We start from the raw sequence: 24,781 nt of genomic DNA, 5'->3' as shown, positions 1-24,781 counted from the left end.
CTGACTATGTGCCAGCCACTGAGTTAGATGGTACTATTTGCAAGGCAATACACCAAAGGCACTGTAAAAAGGAAAGCATATGTCTAGTCCTCAAAGCACCTAGAATCTAGACACATAAATCAATGGAATAGAACAGCAAACCCAGAAATAGAAGACCACAAATATGCGCCACTACTTTTGCCTTTTTTTTTTTTTTTGAGACAGAGTCTCGCTCTGTCGCCTAGGCTGGAGAGCAGTGGCGCGATCTCGGCTCACTGCAACCTCTGCCTCCTGGGTTCAAATGATTCTCCTGCCTCAGCCTCCCAAGTAGCTGGGATTACAGGTGCCTGCCACCACACCTGGCTAACTTTTGTATTTTTGGGAGAGATGGGGTTTCACCATGTTGATCAGGCTGGTCTCAAACTCCTGACCTCAAGTGATCCACCTGCCTCCCAAAGTGCTGGGATTACAGGCATGAGCCACCACACTCAGGCTTATGTACCATTACTTTTTGAGAAAATTACAAAAAGAATCCAATGGAAGGAGAGCTTTTTCAGCAAACATTGCTGGAGCGATTGGATAGCCATAGAAAAATAAAAATGAAGCTAGACCTAAACCTTACACATCATGCAGAAACTACCTCAAAATGGATCCCACAGTTACATGTAAAACATAAAACTCTAAAATATTTAGAAAAATACATAGAAGAAAACTTTTAGGACCTCCCTAGAGCTGAGTGAAGAGTTCTCAGACTTGACAGCAAAAGCACAATGCATAAAAAGAAAAAGTGATGAACTGCACATTGTCAAAATTAAAACCTTTCACTCTGCGAAAGACCATATTACAGGATGAAAAGACAAAGAGTCTAGAGTTTGGCACAGTGGAAATACAAACAAGAAGCCATGTGTATCAAAGAGGCCCAAGCAAACAACCATGAAAACACAAAGGAGAATGAGATTTATTTCAGCCCAAGGACTCTGCAAAGTCTGATGAGATGAGAACTGAAGTAGGATTCGAAAGTTAAGTAGGATTGCAATGGATGAACCTGGGAGTAAGAAGCACATCCAGTGGAGAATCAGCAAAAGCTACATGGAAGGAAAGGGTAAGGAACATGTATGCAGTGCAAAGGCCAGTACAGATAGAGGAGTGAGAGAGGGCAGGATGGGAAGTGAGCCTGGAAAGGTTCCTGGGGACAATGTGTGGGGGACACAGCTCTGCTCCCAAATAGCTTGCAGGTACAAAATTATAATCACAATAAGAGATACAGGTAACTCTGGCAGGTTTGAACTCTGGGCTTTCAGAAGAATGAGATTGTTTAGCCAGGGGCTGTCCTGAAAGATTCCATCCACTCCTTTGGAAGAGCCTGAAGGCAGCAGGACGGAAAAGGCTGGACTGCCTCGGAGCCTGCGCTTTCCCTCTTCTGCCACCTGTCCAGGAACAGGCTGGGATACCTGAGTCAGTCTTTTTCCCGTGGGAGCCTCTCCCTTGCTTCTTCCCCCAGTCTTCCTCAGACTGAGGGCAGAGCTGGAAAAAACTCACCTGTAGCACAAATTCAATGGGATTATATCCTGCTCTGTGCAAGGTACAGCCACCCTTCCTTCCCTTGTCTAATCTAGAAAGCTTTTTTTCTCACTTCAGGAAGAAAAACAAGTAGGTCAGTTAGCAAGTAGTTTATGAAGTGCCTACTCAAGAAACACATCTCGGTAAATGCTTGACTATTTTTTAAGCGTGTATATACCCTGGGATTTAAAAAATCACTTTATTTTGACCATTAGAGTTTTATATTCACTCTTTACATCGACTCACCTTATTCTATCAGGAAAACTTAAGTGTCTTAATCGTCTATGGCTCCAAGTAAATTTCTGTCCATTACCAGTTTCTTCCAGGTTGCCTTGCCGGTACCTCCAAAATACAAGAGTCTTTTGCACAGTCCAAGAAGCACTTCTTTCAAAGGCAATTAAGTTGGCTGTCGTAACATAACCAAGGACTAGATTACTGAATATTTACCCATTTCTAATCCTTTATTAAAAGGTTAGAGCTGTTGGAAGGAAAGAGGTAGGGAAAAATAAAAGGAAATATCACTGACAAAAGAATTGAGAGCCGGGCGCGGTGGCTCACGCCTGTAATCCCAGCACTTTGGGAGGCCGAGGCAGGCAGATTACAAGTTCAGTAGATCGAGACCATCCTGGGCAACACAGTGAAACCATCTCTACTAAAAATACCAAAATTAGCCCAGCATGGTGGCGCACGTCTGTAATCCCAGCTACTAGGGAGGCTGAGGAAGGAGAATCGCTTGAACCCAGGAGGTGGAGCTTGCAGTGAGCCGAGATTGCACCACTGCACTCCAGCCTCAGCTACAGAGTGAGACTCTGTCTTTGAAAAAAAAAAAAAGAAGAGGAATAATGGGGAAGATGGATTGGCTTCCCAATCAGGAGTAAAATTTGAGTATTTCTCTTTAATATTTAGTTGCCAGCCTCCCACCTACATTGTCTCTCCTGCTCTCCTACCCAATCATGCAAGAGGAATCTTTGAAATTCTTGTTTTCATGTTGGTATTTCTCTCTTGATTAACTGTTAAGGTCACAGAAACAGACCGTAGGCTGATGGAGTCCTCAGAGGAGCCAAAACCAGAGGAGTTGTGGTTAATAGCACTGACTAAGTTTCTGGGACATTATCAGCAAAAATAACATACAGCTCTCATTGTTCAGTAAGAGTTTGATTTCTGAACTTACTGTGTCAGCAGAACGAGCCAGATTTCAACTGCAAATTAATCCAGATTTCAACTATAAATTAAACTTATATTCTTTAAGGTCAGGCACAGTGGCTCACGCCTGTAATCCCAGAACTTTGGGAGGCCAAGGTGGGCAGGTCACCTGAGGTCAGGAGTTCAAGACCAGCCTGGACGACATGGTGAAACTCCATCTCTACTAAAAACACAAAAATTAGCCAGGCATGGTAGTGCGCATCTGTAGTCCCAGCTACTCAGGAGGCCGAGGCAGGAGAACTGCTTAAACTGGAAGGCAGAGGTTGCAGTGAGCCGAGATTGCATCACTGCACTCCAGCTTGGGTGACAGAATGAGATGCCATCTCAAGAAAAAACAAAAAACAAAAACACCTTCATTTTAAAAAAATGGTCAGAGAAATTAGGCAAATTCTAAAGAGGTCTCTTCCCTTGCCATCCCATAGAAAAATTAACCGGCAAAAAAGTATCTTTTCCCATAAAATGGCGGTATAATATCTTTCTCATTATTATCTGTTAATTGATGACATCAACCTGCCAGCTCCTTTAGCTCCATTTTTCCATTCCCATAGTGAATATCAAGTCAAAAGCAACTGACCCTACAGACCAAGAAAACAAAGCTCTAAAGCCATTGAAATTTCTTAAATTCTCTGTGAACATTATCTAAATACTATAATTGTTCTTTAAAATACATCATATTAACAAATGGTGTTGATGGGCTATGCCATGTTCCTGGCATGAATGTAATATGACCTGGAAAACACACTTCATCATTCATGACTAGAACGTTCTCTCTGATTTATGCCAATAAAAACTTGGAATAATCCAAGATATACTTTACGAGTATTACATGAGAGCATGCATGCAAGAATCGTGACTCAAACACTTAAAACCCATTTTTGGCCATTGAAAAAAGAAAGTTCGGGAGGAGGAGCTTGTCAGAGGCCTTCTGCTCGGTGTTTACTAAGAAACACCAGGACACAGGGAGAGCAAAGAGGCTGAGGAAACTTCAGAGAGAAGATGACATTGGATCAGGGGCCTGGGGAATTACTGAGATTTCTCCAGAGAAAGAAAAAGGAAGGAGGACATTTCCAACAAAGGAAAACCAGGAGTACCCAAATGGCCTGGGGAGCATCTGCCTAGTTTCAAGTGTCTGCAGCACAAGGTCTAGGAAGGGACGCGACAAGAACAGACACTGGGAAAAGGGACTGAGGTCTCAATGTGAAGATGATTATTGAATGTCTTGTTCCAGTATGTGAAACCATCAAAAGTTTGTTTTGTTTTTTTAAGAGAGAATCTCACTCTGTCACCCAGGCTGGAGTACAGTGGCACGATCTTGGCTCACTGCAACCTTCACCTCCCTCCCGGGTTGAAGCAACTCTCCTGCCTCAGCCTCTGGAGTAGCTGGGATTACAGGTGTGTGCCACCACACCCAACTAATTTTTGTATTTTTCGAAGAAACAGGGTTTCACCATGTTGCCCAGGCTGGTCTCGAACACCTGACTTCAGGCAGTCCTCCCACGTTGGCCTCCCAAACTGCTGGGTGGCTTCCCAAAGTGCTGGGATTATACACGTGAGACACTGTGCCTGGTCACATTAAAAATTTTTGATAGGAAAGCTATATTAACAGTGATAATAACATACTAATGTTTTCTATGTATCAAATATCCAACACCAAGAAAAGCTATAATTTATTTGTTAAAATCTCCTGTGAAGTGTGAACTATTCCCTGTTTTTTGGTCTTGTTTTGTTTTTTTGAGGCAGAGTCTCACTCTGTCACCCAGGCTGGAGTGCAGTGGCGTGATCTCGGCTCACCGCGACCTCCGCCTCCAGGGTTCAAACAATTCTTGTGCCTCAGCCTCCCATTACAGGCCCCCGCCAGCATGCCTAGCTAGTTTTTTTTTTTTTTTTTTTTTTTGTATTTTTAGTAGAGACAAGTTTTCACCACGTTGCTCAGGCTGGTCTCGAACTCCTGAGCTCGGTCAATCTGCCCGCCTTGGCCTCCCAAAGTGCTGGGATTACGGTGTGAGCCACCGTGCCCGGCCAATATTTCCATTTTATAAGTAGGAAACTGAGTCATAGATTAAATAACTTGTCCAAAGTCAAACAGGAAGTAAGTAGTACAGCCAAGATTTAAACCTGAGTGCCAGCTCCAGAGCCCATGCTGTCCTGCTTCTTGAGAAAGTCATATTTTAGAAAAATAGCTTCATGGCTATGTAGAGGGTGGATTGGAGGAGACCAGAGGCAGGGAGACAGCGAGGAGGCCCTTTCGGCAGTCCAGATGAAAGCAAATACAGGTACAAACTCGATGGGATTTAATAAACAAATGGATATGGAGAGGGGAAAGGTCAGAACAGGAAACAACTGAACTGCTAACTTGAATAACTGGGCAGTCCTGCCATGACTGCAAGTTTCCTGAGGCCTACCAGCCATGCGTACTATACAGCCGGTAGAACTGTGTGTCAATTAAACCTCTTTTCTTTATAAATTTCACAGTCTCAGGTAGCTCTTTATAACAGCATGGGAACAATGATGTCACTATCAGAGACAGAAAAACAAAGGAAAATATATGAGATGGGTTAGGGGTAGAATAAGGAATAGTGGTCTTTATCTGAGGCCAAATGGTTTGAAATATGAGGGACGTTCAAGTAGAGGGGTCTGGCAAGCAGCTAGAAAATCACACCTAAAGTGTGGGAGAGGTCAGGCTGAAGACAGAGATGGACCAGATACTCCTGAAGGTAGCAAACGTTAGCTTCAGCTCTCCTCATCCGCATGGGGTCTTCCAAGCACCTGGCAAGGGCCTTAGCAATACATTCATGTTGTCATGTTTCTTTTTTGTAACAATTTCAAAAGTAGGTTATTTTTGCTGTGATTAAGACTAAGACTGTTAGCTCTTTCCACCCTAACATCTTCTTCTTCACACTTCCCGCCAGGTCAGATGGCACTGGAGTCCTCTAGGCATTGCGGGGGGCCTGTTTAGGGGCAAGATAAGTTTGAGATACAATATAGGTTGGGCTTCATGGGATACATTTAGGGGAGTTCCTTGTGTAACTAAGTTATTGCTAGCCATCCTAGCATAGACATTTTCTTAAACAGTACTCCTGTGTTAAATTATATAAACTTCAAGCACCATGAAACCTTGAAGTGTCCCTGAATAAAGTCGAAGATGATAACTTGACACAGATGACAAGTGAAACTGACAAGATCACACAAGAAGAAGATATAGCAAGAAAAGGTGGCCAAGAATGGAACCTTCAGGAACCCACATTTAAGAGGAGGGTGGAAGAGAGCCAGCTGCAGAAAGATTGATCAGCTAGAAGAGCCATGAAGGCACAGGAGTTTGGGAGTTAAAGGATGAGTGGTTTCCAGATGGAGGGGCAGGCAGAACAAACATCAAATGCAGGAGAGGAACTGTTGAACTTAGTAGGTGGGTAGAGATGGGCTGAGTCACTAGGAAGTAGGAAACTTGAGGCAATGAGTACAAATTACTTTTTTTTTTTGAGACAGAGTCTCACTCCATCACCCAGGCTGGAGTGCAGTGGTGTGATCTTGGCTCACTGTAACCTCCGACTTCCACGTTGAAGCGATTTTCCTGCCTCAGCCTCCCGAGTAGCTGGAATTACAGGCGCCCACTACCGCACCTGCCTAATTTTTGTATTTTTAGTAGAGATGGGGATTCACCATGTTGCCCAGGTTGGTCTCGAACTCCTAACTCAAGTGATCTGCCCTCCCCAGCCTCCCAAAGTGCTGAGATCACAGGTGTGAGCCACTGTGCCCGGCCAAGTATAAATTACTTTTTAAAGAAATAAAATGCCACTTGCTACATCCAGGACATCCCACTTAGTTCTTGTGGTGTTTAATTTTATGCATCAAATTGGTTGCACCATGGTGTCTGGATATTTGGTCAAACATTATTCTGGATGTTTCTGTGAAGGTGTTTTTTGGAAGAGATTAACAGTCATTGTTTTATTTATTTGTTTTATTTATTTATTTTTGTTTGTTTTTTCTTTCTAAGACAGAGTCTCACTGTCATCCAGGCTAGAGTGCAATGGTACCATCTCAACTCACTGCAACCTCTGCCTTCCGACGCACGGCTATTTTTGTATTTTTCTAGAGACAGGGTTTCACCGTGTTGGCCAATCTGGTCTCAAACTCTTGACCTCAAGTGATCCACCCACCTCAGCCTCCCAAAGTGCTGGGATTACAGGCATGAGCCACCGTGCCTGGCCTCATTGGTGGACTTTGAATAAAGCAACTTGCTATCCATATGTGGGTGGGCCTTATCAAATTGGTTGAAGGCCTTAATAGAGCAAAAGACTGATATTTCTTGAGCAAGAAGAAATTCTGCCAGCCTGATTCTGTTCAGCCTTCACACCTGAACTTCAACACTGGTTCTTCTGTGAGTGTACAGCTTGCCAACTACCCTGCAGATTTTGGACTTGCCAGCCTCCATAATTTAATACAGTCCTGTAGGGATACAAACTTGTTCAAGAATGTCTTTAAGAAGCTTACCCAGTGCAAGGAGAGAAGTGGAATTCACATCTGGTAGAAGAGCAGGAAAGGTTTCACTAAAGAGACTGCATTTAAGGTAGGCCCAGAAGGACGGGTTATATTTGGGTAAGCAGTGACTGGAGAAGAGCAATTTCTGTGGAAGTTACAGTTGGATGAGGAAATGCATGGAGCCTAATCAGGCATTCACAGGAATCTAGTTTGGATCTGGTATGATATGTATAAGAAACCAGAGGGACTAATCCATTGGAGCCAAAGTGTAGAGAATGCTTCAATATTAGGAATGAGGTGTCTGAGATTCTTTTAGGAAGCAGAGAATTATGGAAGGTCTTTGAGCAGGAAAGTGGAATGACTGAATTTCATAGTACAAACAATCCCAGTTAGTGCATGAGTTGGGTTCTAACCACTTTCAGTACACTTTGTGTCACGCACTGTACTAAATGTTGTAGATATAGTGACAAAAGACACAGCACCTGAATTCAAGGAGCTCACAATCTGTAAGGGAGTAGGAGATAGAGAAGGGAAAAATTATAATACAATATAATAACTACATGGTACAAAAGAATTACACAAGAAGGACAACTAATCCAGGTGTCGACATGGGGTGGCTTGAGATATGAAGGGTCATAGAAAACTCCCTGGAAAAAGCAATTCTAGGCTGGGCTCAGGGGTGTATTGTAGTCCTCGCTACTCAGGAGGCTAATGCGGGAGGGTCACTTGAGTCCAGGAGTTCGAGACCAGCCTGGGCAACATAGCAAATCTCGGTCTCAAAAAAAAACAAAACAAAACAAGAAACACACACACACACACACACAAACCCAGAAATACACAACACAGGAAAAAAAGTAACCTGGGCAACATTGCAGGAAAAAAAGGAAAGCTGGGCATGGTGGCACACACCTGTGGTCCCAGCTACACAGGAGGCTGAGGTGGGAGGATTACTTGAGACCGGGATGTCAAGGCTGCAGTGAGCTGTGATCAGACCACCACACTTCCAGCCTGGGTGACAGAGACAGACTCTGTTTAAAAAAAAAGAAGAAGAAAGAAGAAGAAGAGGAAGAGAAGGAAGAGGAGGAGGAGGAAGAAGAAGAAGAGGAGGAGGATGAAGAAGAAGAAATTTTAGGACACTTTTCTCTGAAAAATATCTCATAGAAACTAGGTTGAATCATTGGAAAATACATTGCTATTTCATCTGATCCAAACTGATACAATGTTATGATGGTGTTTAGGTCTCCCAGGTCAGACTCAAAAGCTTAATTCATGACTATCTTACATCAGTATTTTCTGGATTCCAAAGAGGCCTAGAACTGGCAATATGCAAGATCTGAAATCAGACAGATTAAATTGTTAAATCCTTCCTTCTCCTTTTCTTCATTTTCTTTAGATTAAACCTCCTCCTCCCAGAACCTCTGGCCTAAGGCCTTCAGCATTCCCTGAGGCACTCAGTGTTTTTCCAAAACTTGATTTGCCCCAAACTTTCTGTGTTTAGGTGCTACTGATCTGTGTTAAAAAGAAGACGACCTGGCCAGATGAAGTATGGTAATCCCAGCACGTTGGGAGGTCGAGGCAGGAGGATTGCTTGAGCCCAGGAGTTCAAGATCAGCCTGGGCAACATAACAAGATCCCATTGTTTAAAAAATTTTTTTAAATTAGCCGGGAATGGTGACAGGTGCTATTCGGGAGGCTGAGATGGGAGGATTGTTTGTGTCCAGGAGGTCAAGGCTGCAGTGAGCTGTGATCATGTCACTGCATTTCAGCCTGGGCAACAGAGTGAAACCCGTCTCAAAAAAACAAAAAAAATAGCAACCTGATTGAACTAGTAAATGCCAATGTGTGAACGACTATCAAACCCTCCTACCTCCTAGAGCTATTTGCATCTTTAAGAAATGATACTTAAGAATCTTTGGTGGAATTCCAGGCAATAAAAACAAGGCCTTTGCATATTTGTTTAGATACACAACTTATAAGTCAAGAGTTGAGAGGATGAGGTCTACCAATACTATGTTTCCCCTTCAGACAGTTTGTGACTTTGGTAAGTAAATTTCCGTATATTTTATATCTAGTTACCTCTATTATTAAAATCTTGTTTATTTGGCATTTGATGGACCAATATTAGCTATGAAATCCTTTCTAATGAAACCAAAGTAGGGGATTAGGACAGGTTATAGTAATGCCTGTAATCCCAGCACTTTGGGAGGCTGAGGTGGGAGGATCACCTGAGTCCAAAAAGTTGAGGCCGCAGTGAGCCATGATCATGCCACTGCACTCCAGCCTCGGTGACAAAGTGAGACCCAGTCTTAAAAAAAAAAAAAAAAAAGACAGGAAGAAAGAAATTAAAGTAGGGGACTTAAACACCTGCTTCTTCAAAAAGAATTTAAAACTCTGCATAGAAGAAATTATTCAATTATTTCATCTCTTTCCTGCTTCCTTTGGATACTAATCTAGCTGAATTACTCTGTATAGTTATAGCATATATGTAACTACTTTTGTGAGCAGAACTGATTTTTTTTTAAGAATCACAAGTAATGTGTATTTCATGATTTGGATTAAACAAACAAGTTTAATTGAAAAATTATCACTGTCATCATAGGTAATATTTATTAAGGATTTAACTTACAACAACCTTATATGAGATGTTATTAGTTTTTTGAGACAGAGTCTCACTCTGTCACCCTAGGCTGGAGTGCAGTGACATAATCTCCGCTCACTGCAACCTCCGTCTCCTGGGTCCAAACGATTCTCTCGCCTCAGCCTCCTGAATAGCAGGGATTACAGGTGCATGCCACCACGCTCGGCTGATTTTTGTATTCTTAATAGAGACAGGGCTTCACCTTGTTGGCCAGGCTGGTCACCTCAAGTGATCCACATGCCTTGGCCTCCCAAAGTGCTGGGATTACAGGCATGAGCCACCGTGCCCAGCCAAGCTATTATTATTATCATCCCTATGTCATAGATGAAGAAACTGAGGCACAGAGAGGTTAAGTAACTTGCTTAAAGTTCCTCAGATAATAAGTAGCGATGCCAGGATATCAACTCTGGCAGTTTCATGTTTCCTCCCTGCTGTTTCCCACCTACCTTTGATTCGGTAGATCTGGAGCGGAGCGTTTGGGAAGTAAAGTCCCCAGGTGATTCTAAAGCAAAGCTAGGTTTGAGAACCATCCTGTTCATTCACTTTGCACTGGATGGGTAGTTACTTACCTGTGTCTTAGAAAGAGTAGTTCATATGCTTAGTCAAGTAACACCTGTACACTTTCATTTCAGTAGTAAGCAAATTTGCTTGGAATCTGCTTCAGTGTTCTTCGGGCACAATGCTGAGGGGGCAGGTGAACGTCAGGAAATTGTCTCTCACCCCACAGCACACACCACCTAGTTTAAAGGAACATGTGAGCAGGCAATCAGGGAGAGATCACAAAGCTTGGGTAGAAGGTGTAAGGTGGGCTTCCTGGGAGGGGTGTGAGCTGGATCTTGAAAAGTGAGCATGATTTGGAGATGGAGGAAAGAAGTGGGGAACAGTCTCTGTTAAGGGAACAACTGAAGCAGGCCCTCATAAATGGCGATTCACAGCTCATCTGTGGGCGGGTGAGTACAACCAACAGGACTGGATGGCATTGAGAGTTCCTTCTGGGAAGTGGCAGAAAATAAATTTGGAAAAGCAAGTTGGAGCAAGATCTGGTAAACCTTAAGTGCCAGGTCCAAATTTGGATTGAACACTGTAAACAATATGGAACCATTGAAGCTTGAAAAGACAAAATTATAATGATGAAGGTATCAGTTTAGAAGGAACAATCTGCCATCAGTCATGACACAAGGGGAAGGATACAGAAGAGATAAGAACCACGAAAAACATTTAAAAGGTTAAAGGATCAACATAAGTGTGGGAGAACATCTTAGGAAAGGAGTGGATATACACAGAATTGGGAGTCACCGGGTCAGGTTATGCCACTGCTCAGGCTGAGTGATTTGGAGCAAATTGCCTGACATCTCTGAGCCTTAGGTTTTCTCATTGAAAAATGAGTATGATGATGATAATGACTGACCCAAAATAGGCCAAGAATTTCCCTAGGATGGTGACAGCTCTGGGATACAAGGTGAATGGGTGAGGATTCTGAGTCTGTTTCCAGGTCTATATGAACTAAAGAATGTGTTATGAATGGCAACAAAGACATCCACTTTGTGGAAGATGAGGAAGGGAGGGGAACTAATGGTTGGTGAATGTTCCACGAATTATGTGGGAATTACAAAGAAATTACTCTTCACACTCTTATGAAGTAGGTATTTTTATCTCAAATTAACAGTTGACCTTACTAGAGCAAAAGATAGTAATTTGAGTTACTGGATATGACTCAAATTTGAGTAGCTAGATACAAACCAAGGTTTGCTAAAATCTAAAACTTGGGCTTTTCCAACTAGTACATCATACTGTTCTAGATTTGAAAGTTATATTTTATTTCATTGCTTCTGGCTTAATGTAGTCTGTTGAGACTGTTTTGAACTTTGATTCTGACATCTATCAAATTAATTATCCCTCCAAACTTTGGGTCATCCAAGAGGGACATCAGTTTTGCTGAGCTGGGGGAGAAAGATGGAGGAAGGATGTTTTAAAGTAGAAAAGAGCAGCAGGTGGCCTTGACCTATGAGGTAGGAGACAAGGTTATCTGCGCAAAGTAAATGCAATGTGGATGTTAAGTGGATATAAAAGTCGATGGAACAAATTTGCTACTAAAAATGATAGTGTAGGCAGGTGGAGAGTAAAGAATAGAAAGGAGTTAAGAACCAGGAATGGAGGCAGTGAGAAGAGGGAGGGTGGTGTGGGTGGACCAAATACTGCTATTAAGGAAAAACAGAGGGTGGAGGAAACAAACAATAAAGGGAAGATTGACCCACTCAGCCCTTCTATTCAGCTGGAGGAAGTCACAGAAAAGGAGGCCATATTGAATGGTAAGACTGGAGAAGACTGGTTAGGGAATAGGAAGCTTAATTGTTGTCTAAAAAAACGCAGTTTCCAGTAAAAGAAAGAAATTGGGACATTTTTTTAAAACCCACCTATGTACACTGGAAAACATGGGCCACAGGGATAAACCTTCCATTTTTACTTCCAACTTTACCATGTGCTCACAAAAAAAAAGCATTAAATACATTTAAGTTTTGACGAGGTTATTCAAGTGTAGGATGTAAACCAAGAATTGTTCACACCCCAACATCCCGCACAAATTAAGGGATTACATACCTGAGTGACAAGTACATACAAATGCATTACTTCTAGAGAGACTTAGATGTGGGTAAAAGACCACATTTCAATAGAGGAGATCACATAGACCAGTGGGATGTTTCTTCAGAGACAAACCCACGTTACGCAGGAAACAGAGTGGACTCTGGCGACGGCCCTCTGCTCTGGCTGAGGATTTCTGTCCAAAGTGGTACAGGAATCTGTGGAGTGTTTTCGTTTGGAGCAAACAGGAAGTTACACTCATTACATCTTTTGCCCAGATGATAGAGTTCGAAATCCCCCCGGGGTTGTTCATGAAATGAGCCGCTCTGTTCTGCTGTGAGCCGTGGTATTAATCAGCCACCCCTCACTAGATGTGGGGGTTCCACCACGCTTCCTCCACCCGTCACCACAGCAGCGGATAGGATTTAGGTTGAATATTCCAAATAGTCAATTATGACAGTTAATTTCAAATGAGATGACTTCGAACTACACGTGAAAACAATACTATTTTATATCACGACTCATGCCATCCGTGTATGTAATCAAAGCCTTCTACGTCTTGATTTGTCCTTACAAAGACGAAGGGTAGAGTGAATGTCAAAATTTACCAAACAGGAGTTAGTGAAAGTCTGAAAGGGAAAGCCTAGTTAGGTTTTATCTTAGAAGTGATTTTTAAAAAGAGACACGCAGATAAGCTCGAGCTTTCTGGAGCCGATTCCTAAGGCCTTGCAGGTGTTAAGGGGATCGAGAATTGGCTGCAGGTTCCTCGGAAGTCTGCGCCGATTCGGAGGGCCACCTGGCCACCTCCGACTTTCTGATCTAGGGTGCATCCCCCAGTCCCGGTCGACAAAGGTGGGGAGTCAGGTTCGAGGCCAGCTGGGGGGGGCGGTGTGCGCACAGGGGAGGGGCAGGGGGACTGGGACCCCCTCTCCTTCGGGGGGCTTCAGGCCGTTTCTCCAGAGGCTGGTGGTGTCCCCGACCCAAGCAGCTCAGCCTCGCTCGCGAGATCCGAAGTGGCGGGAAGGGGTCCTCCGCGGCGGCCCCAAGGCGAGGAGGCTGTAAAACCTGGCGGAGAATCCGGCGCGCCAGGTCGGGGATGGCTCGGGTGTCCGGGGCAGGGGCCGCGGGCTCGCAGGTAGAAGCTCCCCACGCTAGCGGGGGCCTCGGCCGCGGAAGGGGCGCCCCCGGGGCCGCCGGCAGCTGCGGGCGGGCGGGAGCTTTCCGGGCCCCTCCCGCGCCTCGGGCTGGCGGGGCGATGGCGACGACGGTTTCCCGGCTCCCCCGCCCCGGACGCCGATGGCGGTGCGTTCCGGCCCTCCCCCAACTGCTTCTCCCCCGCGGTCGCTGGAGCCGGTGAGGCCGAAGAGGGCGGGGAGCCGCGGAGGGAAGGCGAGAGGGCGGAGGTTGCGTGGTGCAGGCGGCGGCGGCGGGAGGAGGAGGGCCGGGCGGGCAGGGGAGGAGGAGGAGGCGGGCGCCGTGTCGCACGCAGCTCCAGGCGGGGCAGCCCCGGTGGCTGAGGGACGCAGCCAGACCTTGGCGGGACCGGGCTTTCGCAGGGGCCCAGGCCCAGCGACCAGGCGGAGGCGTCGCGGGAGCCTTTGGGGCACCACAGAGATGCGGGTGAGTGTCGGCAGCCGCCGGGACCGAGAGGAGGTGGCGGCGGCGGCGCAGGCCCGGCCCCGAGCCGCGGTGTCGCAGTGACTCGGGCCGCGGCGGCCGAGCCCAGGCGCCTGCCGAGGCCTGAGCAGCCGAAACGCGGCCGGGCGGAATGGCGGCTGGGCCGGGGGACTCGTGGGCGGAGGACGCCGAGGGCGGCAGGGGAGCGAGCGGATCCGGGCCCTGAGTCACCCCGGACGGGCCGGGGCGGCCAGGCCTGGACTACGCACTGGGAAAAAGCCCGATTCATCGCGCCTGGAGGCGGCGGCCTGGTGGCGCCGGCCCCTTTCCCCGCCGCGACCGGGCTGGGCCCTCGGAGGCTGGGCCGACGTGTTACCCGGGGCAGCTCGGGCGTCCGCGCCTCGCCTCGTGAGGCGACCTCCGCGGGACGCCGGGACCCGTGCCCTTGCCCCCTCGCGCCCACGCTTCTCCCCAGCGCTGCTTTCCGGCCGACGCGTGCTCCCCTGTGAGCCCTGGGCTCGTGCGCAGGAGCAGCCGCCGAGCCGGGCTCTCTCGCTTTCCGGTTCCCTGCCGGCGGCTCTCGGGTTCCCTGCCTGCATTGTTGCGAACGTGCAGGGCGCTATTATTGGGTAACAGTCGCCCTTTTGCCCCGTTCTCCTGGGGCTATGGGCCGGGGCATGCGCGCAGGGATGCGAGCCCGGCGGCCGAACCGAACAGAGCCCCCCGGCGCCCGCCTAGCGCTCGCGAGTCGGGCCGGGCCCTGCGCCGCGGCGTCGGCGCGCCCCCGGCCCCAACGGGAGCGCGCGCCCTGACCCTGAGGGTAGACGTGTGCCCGCCAGGCTGCTGGGACTTGGGGTCCTCAGACTCGGGGGTCGTGCGCTTTTTCCCCCCAAGATCTGAAAGACCTCTGTTTCTGCCGCCCGTACAATATTGTGTAGAGCAGACATAAGATAATTAAGAAAGAGAGGAATGCTTGTAGACATTCCTTGAAATGAATCCCCAAAGTTAAGGTTTTCTCCCTGCCTGGCTTTGCCAAAAAAAGGATTCTCTTTTCCGATTGGGTCACTCTTGGTTGTTTCTGGTTCGTAGTAGGGGCTAGTGGTACGTGCGCAAATACTGAATTGCAGTCTACTTAAATATTTATTTGCCCAGTGTAATTGCTCTTTCTTGTAGTAGCATTAAAATCGTCAAAAGTTCTGAGTGGAGTAAACGATCACACTTTTTGGAATGCACTTAACGAAGCGGCAGAAGAGGAACTAGATTCCTTTTTTACTTCAAGCCTTGAGCTTCTAGGACCTAAGCATATCTTAACGCCTCGCAGAAGTGTGTGCAGTTTTAAGTTTAACACTTCATTTCATGGTGCACCCGAAAATGTACCCGATTTTCTGAAATCTTGTAGAGTGTATTATGTAGTAAAATATGTAATGATGTCAAACCAGTCATTGTGTTTGGAAAAAATATTTGGAGGTGAGATTTTTCTTTGTTTAAAGAAGGTTTTTGGATATTGAAAAATGTTTTACTTTGAAGGTTCTATTTGTTGTTTTCCATGGTGAGTCGAAATAGTTGCGCTGCATTTCAAATTCCAAAGCATGCATACACAAGACTGGCTCGCTTTAACTCTATTATGCCCATTTTTGGAGGTTTCAGGAGAGTGTTCCTTAAGCTTGAGAGGGATGGCTGAATTGCTTTATAAATACGTTAAACTTTTTTACTCATTGACTTTATCTTTTAAAAACGGTTTTGTCAAAAAAACAAACCAACTTTAGATATGCTAGGTTTTTCACCAATTTATAAAAGCCCCCCTCCCTGAGAGCCACATGCTCAGGTCCTTAGAGGCAGCTCCACCCCCCACTCCTAATGTGTGTACCACATCAGAAGACAGACACGCATGCCTGAGCTGATTCTGCATGGTTTCCTTAGATATTGCAGTTCATTAGACTCTTGCCACTTACTGAAAGTTATCTTCTAGCTGTAATTAACTACAGTACAACCTTATTTCCCATACATTTACGATTGTGAATTCCTCCAGCGCAGGGGATATTCCTTACTTGTTTTTGCGTCCCGAGAGTAACAGAACTTGGTTATGGTGGTGCCTCAGTTGCTTTTTTTGAATGAATTAGTTTTCTGGAATAATTCTAACTTTAACGTTTGAAAACATGCCCTGATTTTTGGCTACAGAAAACACAGTCCTTGCACTTTAAGGGGGTTAAGAATGCAAGCTTTATTATACACTTCTCGAGTAAAATCGATCGTCTCTCTCATCCCTCCTTTTCTACCCCCCTTCCCTCTAATCCGCTTCCCTTCTCCCCGCAACACCCCAGTACCTAGTACAGGGCCCTAACAGAAATCTGCCCAGGTTTTCTATACCTATGGAAGTCCAGGAAAGTGCCAAGAAAACACATTGTGAAACTTGAACGTTTTTTCTCCTTAAAACTAGTTTCAAGGTGTGGATTTTTTTACTTTTTGTGTTTGGTGCTGCTTTGGAAACTCGATCAGGTTTTTCCCCCCAGGCTGAGTATCCAGCCTTGCCTTTGAAATGAAGCAGTTTGGTAATTTAAGGCTCCTCCTTGTAGATGAGGCAAGCCCCGTGGTTCTGCTGGAGTGGGATAGGAAGTTGCTGTGGGAGGAGCCATCCCTGGGTCTCTGAGGGCCTTTCATCAGAATGTCATTCCCAGTATACCCAGAGGCGTTGTGTCTGTCTGTCAGCATGGAAAATTAAAATGAATGTACTTTAAATTGAGGAGATGTTACTTGGCATTCTTCAAATTAAAAATATCAGGGCCTTAAAAACTTAGGAACTTGGTTTTTTGTTTGTTTTGCTGTTTCAGCCCTCTGTAGGTCCTAAAGCCATGACCTTGAGTCATTCTGGAATAAAATGTCTTTGAGGGACTGTTAGCTTCATTTTGAACTTGTTTTTTAGGTATGTCTGGAGAAAAGAGTGTTAACCATTTTAAGGGCCAATTCTAAGTTTGCCTTGCTTTTTAAAAACATTTGGTAGTTTATCAGTGTGTTTGTTTTGCTTTCAAATGAAGAAATGAGCATTAAATGAAAAATAGATCCAATTTGATTAAAAGCCTTATGTTTACTACTGAGGACATAATTTCCTGTTTGTAGGAAGTTTCCTGTTTATAATATGAACATTTAGTAAACACACTATAAACAGAATTATTATAACTTTTAAAAATTTAATGACTTAAGTTTTTTATTCACTCATGGAAGTGTTTCACTTCTAAAAATTCTGTGAGGGAGAGAGAGATTTAAGTCATTTATTTTTGCTTAGGTGTAGAACATCTTGCTTGGGAGAGAAGACATGGAGTCTAGTTCAGGCTTACCTTTGCAGGGCCTATATTTCCTCATTTGTAAAATGAGATGGTTTTTAATTGACACTGCTGATTTCCTTAGGCCCCAAAAGTATGTGGATTCCGTGGGAATGCTACAACTTTTAACATTAACAGGATTTTGGGAAAACGGTCTTAAAGAACATCAAGTATTCGTGTTTGAAAAGCAGGGTTGTGAAGCCTAAGTTTGATAGTTAAGTTTTTTCCTTTGGGAAATTTGGACCAAGTAAGCACTGTTCTGCCTTTCCTAGTGTTCCTCCATGCTTCAGTGCCATTGCAGTTCCATTCTGAATCTGACTCTGCCTTTTCTGTCACCAGACGGCACACACATCACCATCTCTGGAAAGCTGGCCCTGATGTCCTGGTCTGGGTTAGGAGCCTTCCCTGGGTTCCCATGTTGTCCTGCCTATGTCACGATCCCAGTATTTAACCTTTTGATTATATTTGGTGGTTTCTCCCACCAAACTGACCTCCTTTGGGACAGGGACGCTGTGATATGCATCTGTCCCGAGCGCCTAGCACACTGCATGCGTCAGTATTCACGTACATCCTTCCAGTGCCCTCTGAAGCATGGGTACTATGGCTTAACCCGCTTTACAGAATATAGGTGAAGGAGCTGAGACTTTGAGTGGTGAAGGTCAGGGCTAGGAAGGTAGTCACGCCTGAGTTAAACGGAACAGGATAACTCCAGAGTTCAGGCTTTTAACCAAATGTTCCCAGAGTGTTTGACTAGTTTATATGAAGGTAGAAGAAGACTAGAAGAGATTAAAATGAAAATGCTTTAAGGACTGATATCTGATCATTATGGCAGAATTCATTATGCAGAACTGTGATCCACTACCAAGAATGAGCTTATTCTTCCTGGTCTTTTAGTAACATTGTGGGAGAGTAATTGGGCACTGATAGCATAGACATGAACAGTTCTGGAACTTTGGGGCTATTGTTAAATTGGGTGTGATGTTATGACTCATTGGCCTTGCAAAAATTTGTAAAACCATTCAAGACTGTTCAAATCTAACAAGCGGCAATTTTTTTAAAAGTCTGTGTCAGAAAATACTTTGGAAAATAGATTGTATGAAATGGGTGTAGCCATTTAAAATATGTATAAAATGTGTATGTATTAGTGAAGTTTTTTTTTTTTTTTTTGAGACAGAGTCTCACTCTGTCGCCCTCGCTGGAGTGCAGTGGCGTGATCTCGTCTCACTGCAACCTGCGCCTCCCGAATTCAAGCGATTCTCCTGCCTCAGCCTCCCGAGTAGCTGGGATTACAGGCGCCTGCCGCTACGCCCAGCTAATCTTTTGTATTTTTAGTAGAGACAGGGTTTCACCGTGTTGGCCAGGCTGGTCTCGAACTCCTGACCTTGTGATTCACCCGCCTCAGCTTCCCAAAGTGCTGGGATTACAGGCGTGAGCCACCGTGTCCGGCTGTGAGGATATTTAAAGTAGTAAAAATGGCTGTCATTTTAGGGGGGTAAACTTGGGTGCTTTTAAAATATTTTTTCAAGAAAAAATTTAAGAACCAAAAAAATTAACAACATGGCGATCTCAAGATGGAGAAGACCTAGATATAACACCAAGCGTAGGAACTGTAAAGGAAAAGATTTGAGTACTTCAGAATAATAAAACTTCTTTGTGTTAAAATTCCATGAACAGAATTAAAAGGTGACTGGCAAACAGAAAAATATTGTAACTTACAAGCAAATTTACTTTCCTTATTGTAAAAAGAGGGCATGTGAACACCACCAACAAAAGAGGCCTCGCCCCCACCCCCGTGGAAAAAAATGGGCAAACTGGTAATTTATAAAAAGAGGAGTAGGAAACATGAAAAAACTTTCAGCTTCACTATCTGTACTCCCAGAAATGCAAATCAGTGAGATACTGTTGGGTTTTTTTTAATTGGCATAGATTAAAAAATAAACTACTTATGGTGAGTGTATGGAGAAATGAGCTCACTCATACCTTGAGTGTAATTTAATATGATTTTTCGAGAGCAAAGTATGTAACAAAAGCTTGTAAAATATGTGTGTGTTTTGAAATAGCTATTCCATTTCTAAGAATTTAGTCTAAGAAAATACAAAAAAATGATTAACAGATTAATATTCTGTCCAGGGTGTGCTGTTATTTAACTAATACTCTCTTAAGCTTTTGTTTTCATTTTTTTGCTATTGTTAAGGATGATTATTTCAGCATTTAGATCAATCTTTAACTTCCATAATACTGAATTTAATGAACATTTAGTCAGTATTAGTGATAAAATGTAACATAAAACAACGTATGTAAGTAATATCTAAACTGTATTTTGGTGTGTGAGTATATGCATTTTTTAAAAAGATGAAAACCATAATGTTAACATTGATTATCTCTGAGCAGTGAAATTATTTTTAGTTTCTCTTAGCAGTAGGTTATTTTTAGTTGCTTTTTTTAAATTTTTTTTTCCTCCAATTTTCTACAGTGCACGTGTGTTTATAATACAGTGGATTGATTTATAAAATCAAGAAATCCCAAAACAGGAGAAGCAGGGGAGCTACTTGCAAGGAAGACTTTTCTGCTTAGTTTACTGCTGAAATCACGTAGTGTTTGCCATACTGACAGCCCCTTTCCAGGTGTGTTGATGCACAGGGTTAAATATCTGACTTTTGTTGGGCTGTATTTCCAGCGGTCAGGTTCTCCTTTGCTGGACTAATCTTCTCATTTATTTCCCCATATGTTAATCCTTCAGATACTTTAGTCCCCTCATTTAATGCCCTCCACGAAACTGTCCTAATCTCATGAAACTGATTTATGTTTTGATGGTTTATTACAACACTAGATTAGGTACTAATGAATTGTCTTCAGTGTGGAAGTTTCTTTGTTTTAGTAATAGTTGGAACTTTCTTTTTTTGCTTAGTTCACAACTCCTAGTGATAGTAGATACGTTTTAAATTAATGTTTAAACTTAATGTCATTATGCTTAAGAATAAGAATTTGCTAAAAATTAGAAAAATATTTTGGTCTAGGTTGTGCAGTAGCTTGGAAAATTCAAAGGCTACTGTCAATTTTTTAAGAAATGTATGCTAAATAATACAAATTAGGAATGCTGTTGTGATTATGAGAAAATAGTTGTACAGAAATGTGTCACCTAACGCTGCAAGGGGGTGCCTTTGCTATGTCGAAATTAATTAAATGCTAACTAAAATAGTTACTTGTGCCTGATAGACATCCGAAAGTCAGAATGGGGGAAAAAGGCAGACAACTCAGACCTCCTTTTCTCAAGGCGGGAAGGAGACTTTGGTGAGACTGGAAGGAAAGGTTTGGAATCCTAGATGATATCAATAAACCAGACTCTTTGATCCCAAGGGGAATTCAGGGAATAGACATGGAGACTAGGCCATTTCCCCCTCCCCGAACTTCAAGCTTATCTTTAGGAACTTTGAGACTTTGGTGTGGGGGGATGGTGGAGAAGGAAAATTCCAGACTGATTCTTCTGACTTCTTTCATCTTAAATATTTAAAATATTAAAAGGTTTACTTGCCGTTTTATCTTACGTGCAATAATAACCCTTAGTCCAGGTTGAGCATCCCTAATTTGAAAATCCTAAATCCTCCAAAATCTGAAACTTCCTTAGTTACCAACATGACGTGATAGGTAGATCATTTCACCCCAGACCTCACGTGATGGGCGACGGTCAATGTGCAGGTGCACAACAGTTTATTCAGCATCCCCGAGGGGAAAATAAAATTACCTTCAGGCTGTGTGTATAAGGTGTATATGAAACATCTGAATTCCCCAATTAGATTTGGATCCCATCCCCAAGGTACCTCAAATATTCCAAAATATGAAACAGTCTGAAATTCAAAAGACTTCTGGACCCAAGCATTTCAGATAAGGGATACGCAACTTGTGTTCAGTGCTTGGTGTGACCCAAAGACTGTGCCGAGCTTGCTTTGTGACTCCCTAGCTGCTTGCTCTCAGCTTTCTGCTGCTTGCAGATACCTCACATGGGACAGAAGGCTGTCTAATGCAGTCCTGGTTGCGGGTGGACTTTGACACACAGCATAGGAATATATTACATCAATCATCAAGTAGAGACTACTGAAAGGAGAGTGTCTCCTATTTGAAGAATTGATGAAAAGCTACTTGGGCACCTGTGTAGAATGGGTCCTACCGACAAGGGACTCAGAGCACACAAAGGGAAGGAGGGTTAGGAATGCTGAAGACACATACTGGAATTGGCTCTTCAGTAGTGCTTTTGTTACATGTTCTGTGTATAGGGGCTTTGCCCTACACAGGGTTTGTGTGTTGCGGGGGCAGGGTGGGTGTTTAATGTCTGCAGTTTAGCTGGGGTGTTACAGGTGAAACGTATGTGTTCTCTCTTTTGACATTATGAAGGTTTTGTTTGTTTTGGTCACTGTTATTTTTATAATGGAGCTCTGCGTTACCACTCTACTTGTTACTGCATTTTCAGGATTTTTATTTGTTTAGACCAATATTTGGTCACCAATGTCTGTGTTCTGTGATATGTAAGGTATGGGAATGGGAGGGAAGATCTGTGAATAAACTTAGGAAATGCCAAGTGGCATATTGAAGGGCCTTTAAACTCTTAATGTGCTTTGCTGCTGTTACAGGGAGATATATCCGATAGGGTATGTGTATAGGTATACATACATACACTCATATATATTAAAAGGTACACTCCTAATTTAATAAGAAATTTCCTTTGCAGGAAGAAAGCTCCGCTACCATATTACATGTTTTGTAGAACACGTACTGATTTTAAAATCATGGAATGTGGAAAATTAGGTCCTTACAGTAGAGATTTGATATGGAGTGAATTGATGTGTTCTTTTTTTTCTCTTGAAACGAGCACCTGGAAATATTCATGGTTCTTTGTAGCACAGTGTAGGAAGTGCCGTGAGGCCAGGATCCTAATGAGTATGGTTATAAGTTTAGTGTCTAGAATAATTTTTGCTTCACACTAGTCCTTGTTTAAACCCTAAATACGAGCGGAATTATATTAAAATTTTAAGGCATATGGGAGACAACAAAATCAAAGCCTGTGTTATTTACATGTTATTGGTGGTGTCATATGTTGAGAACACTTTTTATTTTTTTTAATAGTAATTATTATTTTTTTAAGTTCCAGGGTACATGTGCAGGCATGCAGGTTTGTTACGTAGGAAAACGTATGCCATGGTGGTTTGCTGCACCGATCAGCCCATCACCTAGGTATTAAGCCCAGCATTCATTCATTCTTTTCCCTGATGTTGGGCCCCACACCTTCCCCGACAGGCTCCGGTGAGCGCTGTTCCCTTCCCTGTGTCCATGGAGAACACTTTCTAAACCTGTAAAGTAATGGTTTAACTACAAAGTTGTTTCACATTTTTTCTTTAAAAACCTAAAAACTTCCAGAGTTTTAAAAGCATCTCAATACTTCTCTTGAAGGCGCTCTTAGATTTGTACTTGATTCATTAGATTGGTTCTCTTGCATTTCCAGTTCATGGTTTCCAGAGGGTGAACGTTGTTCTCAGGATGTCTTGCGTTAGATGAGTTTGGGAAACATGACCAGGTCTCTTCTCCAGTGTGGCCCCTTCTGAGGAGAGGCCACATCGCCCATTTCCCAGACTTGTGGACCAGGTTACCATTCTTTTTTCTTGGGTGACCTCTTGAGGTTAGGGTTCTGTGCAGAATACTTGCTGTTCTAGTTCATCTTATCTTTTCTAACTCTTCATGAGCATTCAGGAGATAGCTTTAACTTGATCCTCTCTTCTAGTCTTTGTTGCTTTGGGGTTTCTCAGTTTCGTTCAGGCCAAGCAGTTCTCAGCAACTTCAGCTGAGAGTCTTCCAGTCCAGCTAACAGCCTTCAGGGCTTTTTCATTTGACTAACCTGCCCTTTCTTCCAACTTGACTTGCCCCAAACTGATCTCTTTTGCTCCCTAGACCATATCCGACATCTCTGTTTCTAGCGTTATGTCACAGACACAGATTTCAGACTTGACTTCTTTTGTTTGTCCATATTCAGTGATCTACCAAATCTTACTAGTTCCTCCCCCACAACGCTCTGTGTTTACACCTTCCTCTTTGGCCCTGCCGTCACCAGCTTCATTCTGCCCTCACGCCTAGTGATGCAGTGCGCTGCTGATGCTGCTTTGTTCAGGACTTGCCTGGCTTCCTTGACTACAGAGGCTCTCCAGGGCAGGTATCGGGCTGCCAGCACTTGATGGAGTGGGCTCTGCTCTTCATCTTTGTCAACCCTTCCCCACAACCATCCTATCTCATCTTCATAAACTTAAAAAAAATCCTTAAAGTCTAGCTATGTGTATCATGCTAACATGCTTTTTTAAAAAAACTGGCTCTGCTGCACTTCTCACTTGAAAGTAGCTGGATATTGGTTCTGGGTATTTGTCTCTATCTCAGCTCGTCAAACTGGGAATGTGATTTCTAGTAAAAACGTTTAGCAGAATTTCAACAAAGCGACCAATTTGTGTAAGTTCTGTTAACTTTGAAGTTTTGCCGTAATAAATTATAAATGTTGGAATTTTTCTGTTGATAAGGCTAACTTATGGAAAACTGATTAAATAATTCACAGATTATAACCAGCAAACCATATATTACACTAAAGTTTTGTTTCAAAAATATGGATATTGTGGAAGATGAGTATCCACGTTGCTTTTTATGGTAAACATATAGGTGAGCGTGTATGTGTGTAACTAGGGTAGTGATTCCCTTAATAGTTACAGGAAAAGTGATTCTAAAAAGCATTCTGATGCCTTTCTTGGCGGCAGTGAATGAAACTACAGGTTCACATTAAAAAGAGTACTTTCGGCCGGGCGCGGTGGCTCAAGCCTGTAATCCCAGCACTTTGGGAGGCCGAGACGGGTGGATCACGAGGTCAGGAGATCGAGACCATCCTGGCTAACACGGTGAAACCCCGTCTCTACTGAAAAATACAAAAAAACTAGCCGGGCGAGGTGGCGGGCGCCTGTAGTCCCAGCTACTCCGGAGGCTGAGGCAGGAGAATGGCGTAAACCCGGGAGGCTGAGCTTGCAGTGAGCTGAGATCCGGCCACTGCACTCCAGCCTGGGCGACAGAGCGAGACTGCGTCTCAAAAAATAAATAAATAAATAGAGTACTTTCCCCACCAAAAATGCAGAGGAGGATTTGTTTTACTGACAATTGAGTACCGGCTAAAGTGCGCATACGCACATACACACTCTGTGCTGTGTGTGTGTGATGTGGCCAAAAGAAAAATAGTCCTAAAATGGGCATCTCTTTATTCCATTGTATTTATATTTTTCAGAAGTTTATTTATTTGCAGTTTTGATATGTACATTTTATTTTAGAAAATTGAAGTTTGTGAGGTTCAAGTCCTCTAAAGTAAGTTTATTATATATGAGTTCTTGACGATAACAAA

At 43.7% G+C, this 24,781-nt stretch overlaps 2 protein-coding genes across 5 annotated transcripts in view; one reads left to right on the top strand and one right to left on the bottom strand.

Moving 5' to 3' along the window:
* The window catches only part of LOC117073500 (transcription initiation factor TFIID subunit 4-like), a 45,621-nt gene extending 31,108 nt beyond the window's left edge, over positions 1-14,513 (bottom strand). The window contains exons 1-2 of the mRNA XM_033194491.1: positions 12,455-14,513; positions 10,426-10,593 (exon numbers count right to left, since the gene is read on the bottom strand). Of these exons, the coding sequence (XP_033050382.1) occupies positions 13,380-14,342 (963 nt within the window). The 5' untranslated portion in view covers positions 14,343-14,513 and the 3' untranslated portion in view covers positions 10,426-10,593; positions 12,455-13,379. The remainder of the gene's footprint in view (positions 1-10,425; positions 10,594-12,454) is intronic.
* The window catches only part of CUL1 (cullin 1), a 103,391-nt gene continuing 92,179 nt past the window's right edge, over positions 13,570-24,781 (top strand). Inside the window, exon 1 of one of the 4 annotated variants that reach the window (XM_033194487.1) lies at positions 13,570-13,789. The gene's annotated coding sequence lies outside the window, so the exon portion shown is untranslated. Of the gene's footprint in view, positions 13,790-13,925; positions 14,057-14,521; positions 15,155-24,781 lie in introns of those variants that run through there. The other 3 variants (XM_033194490.1, XM_033194486.1, XM_033194488.1) reach the window with 3 other exon arrangements.

The sequence above is a fragment of the Trachypithecus francoisi genome, unplaced genomic scaffold (assembly GCF_009764315.1).
Source record: "Trachypithecus francoisi isolate TF-2019V2 unplaced genomic scaffold, Tfra_2.0 Lachesis_group4, whole genome shotgun sequence".
Lineage (NCBI taxonomy): Eukaryota > Metazoa > Chordata > Mammalia > Primates > Cercopithecidae > Trachypithecus > Trachypithecus francoisi.
This window is presented reverse-complemented; position numbering and strand designations above follow the sequence as displayed.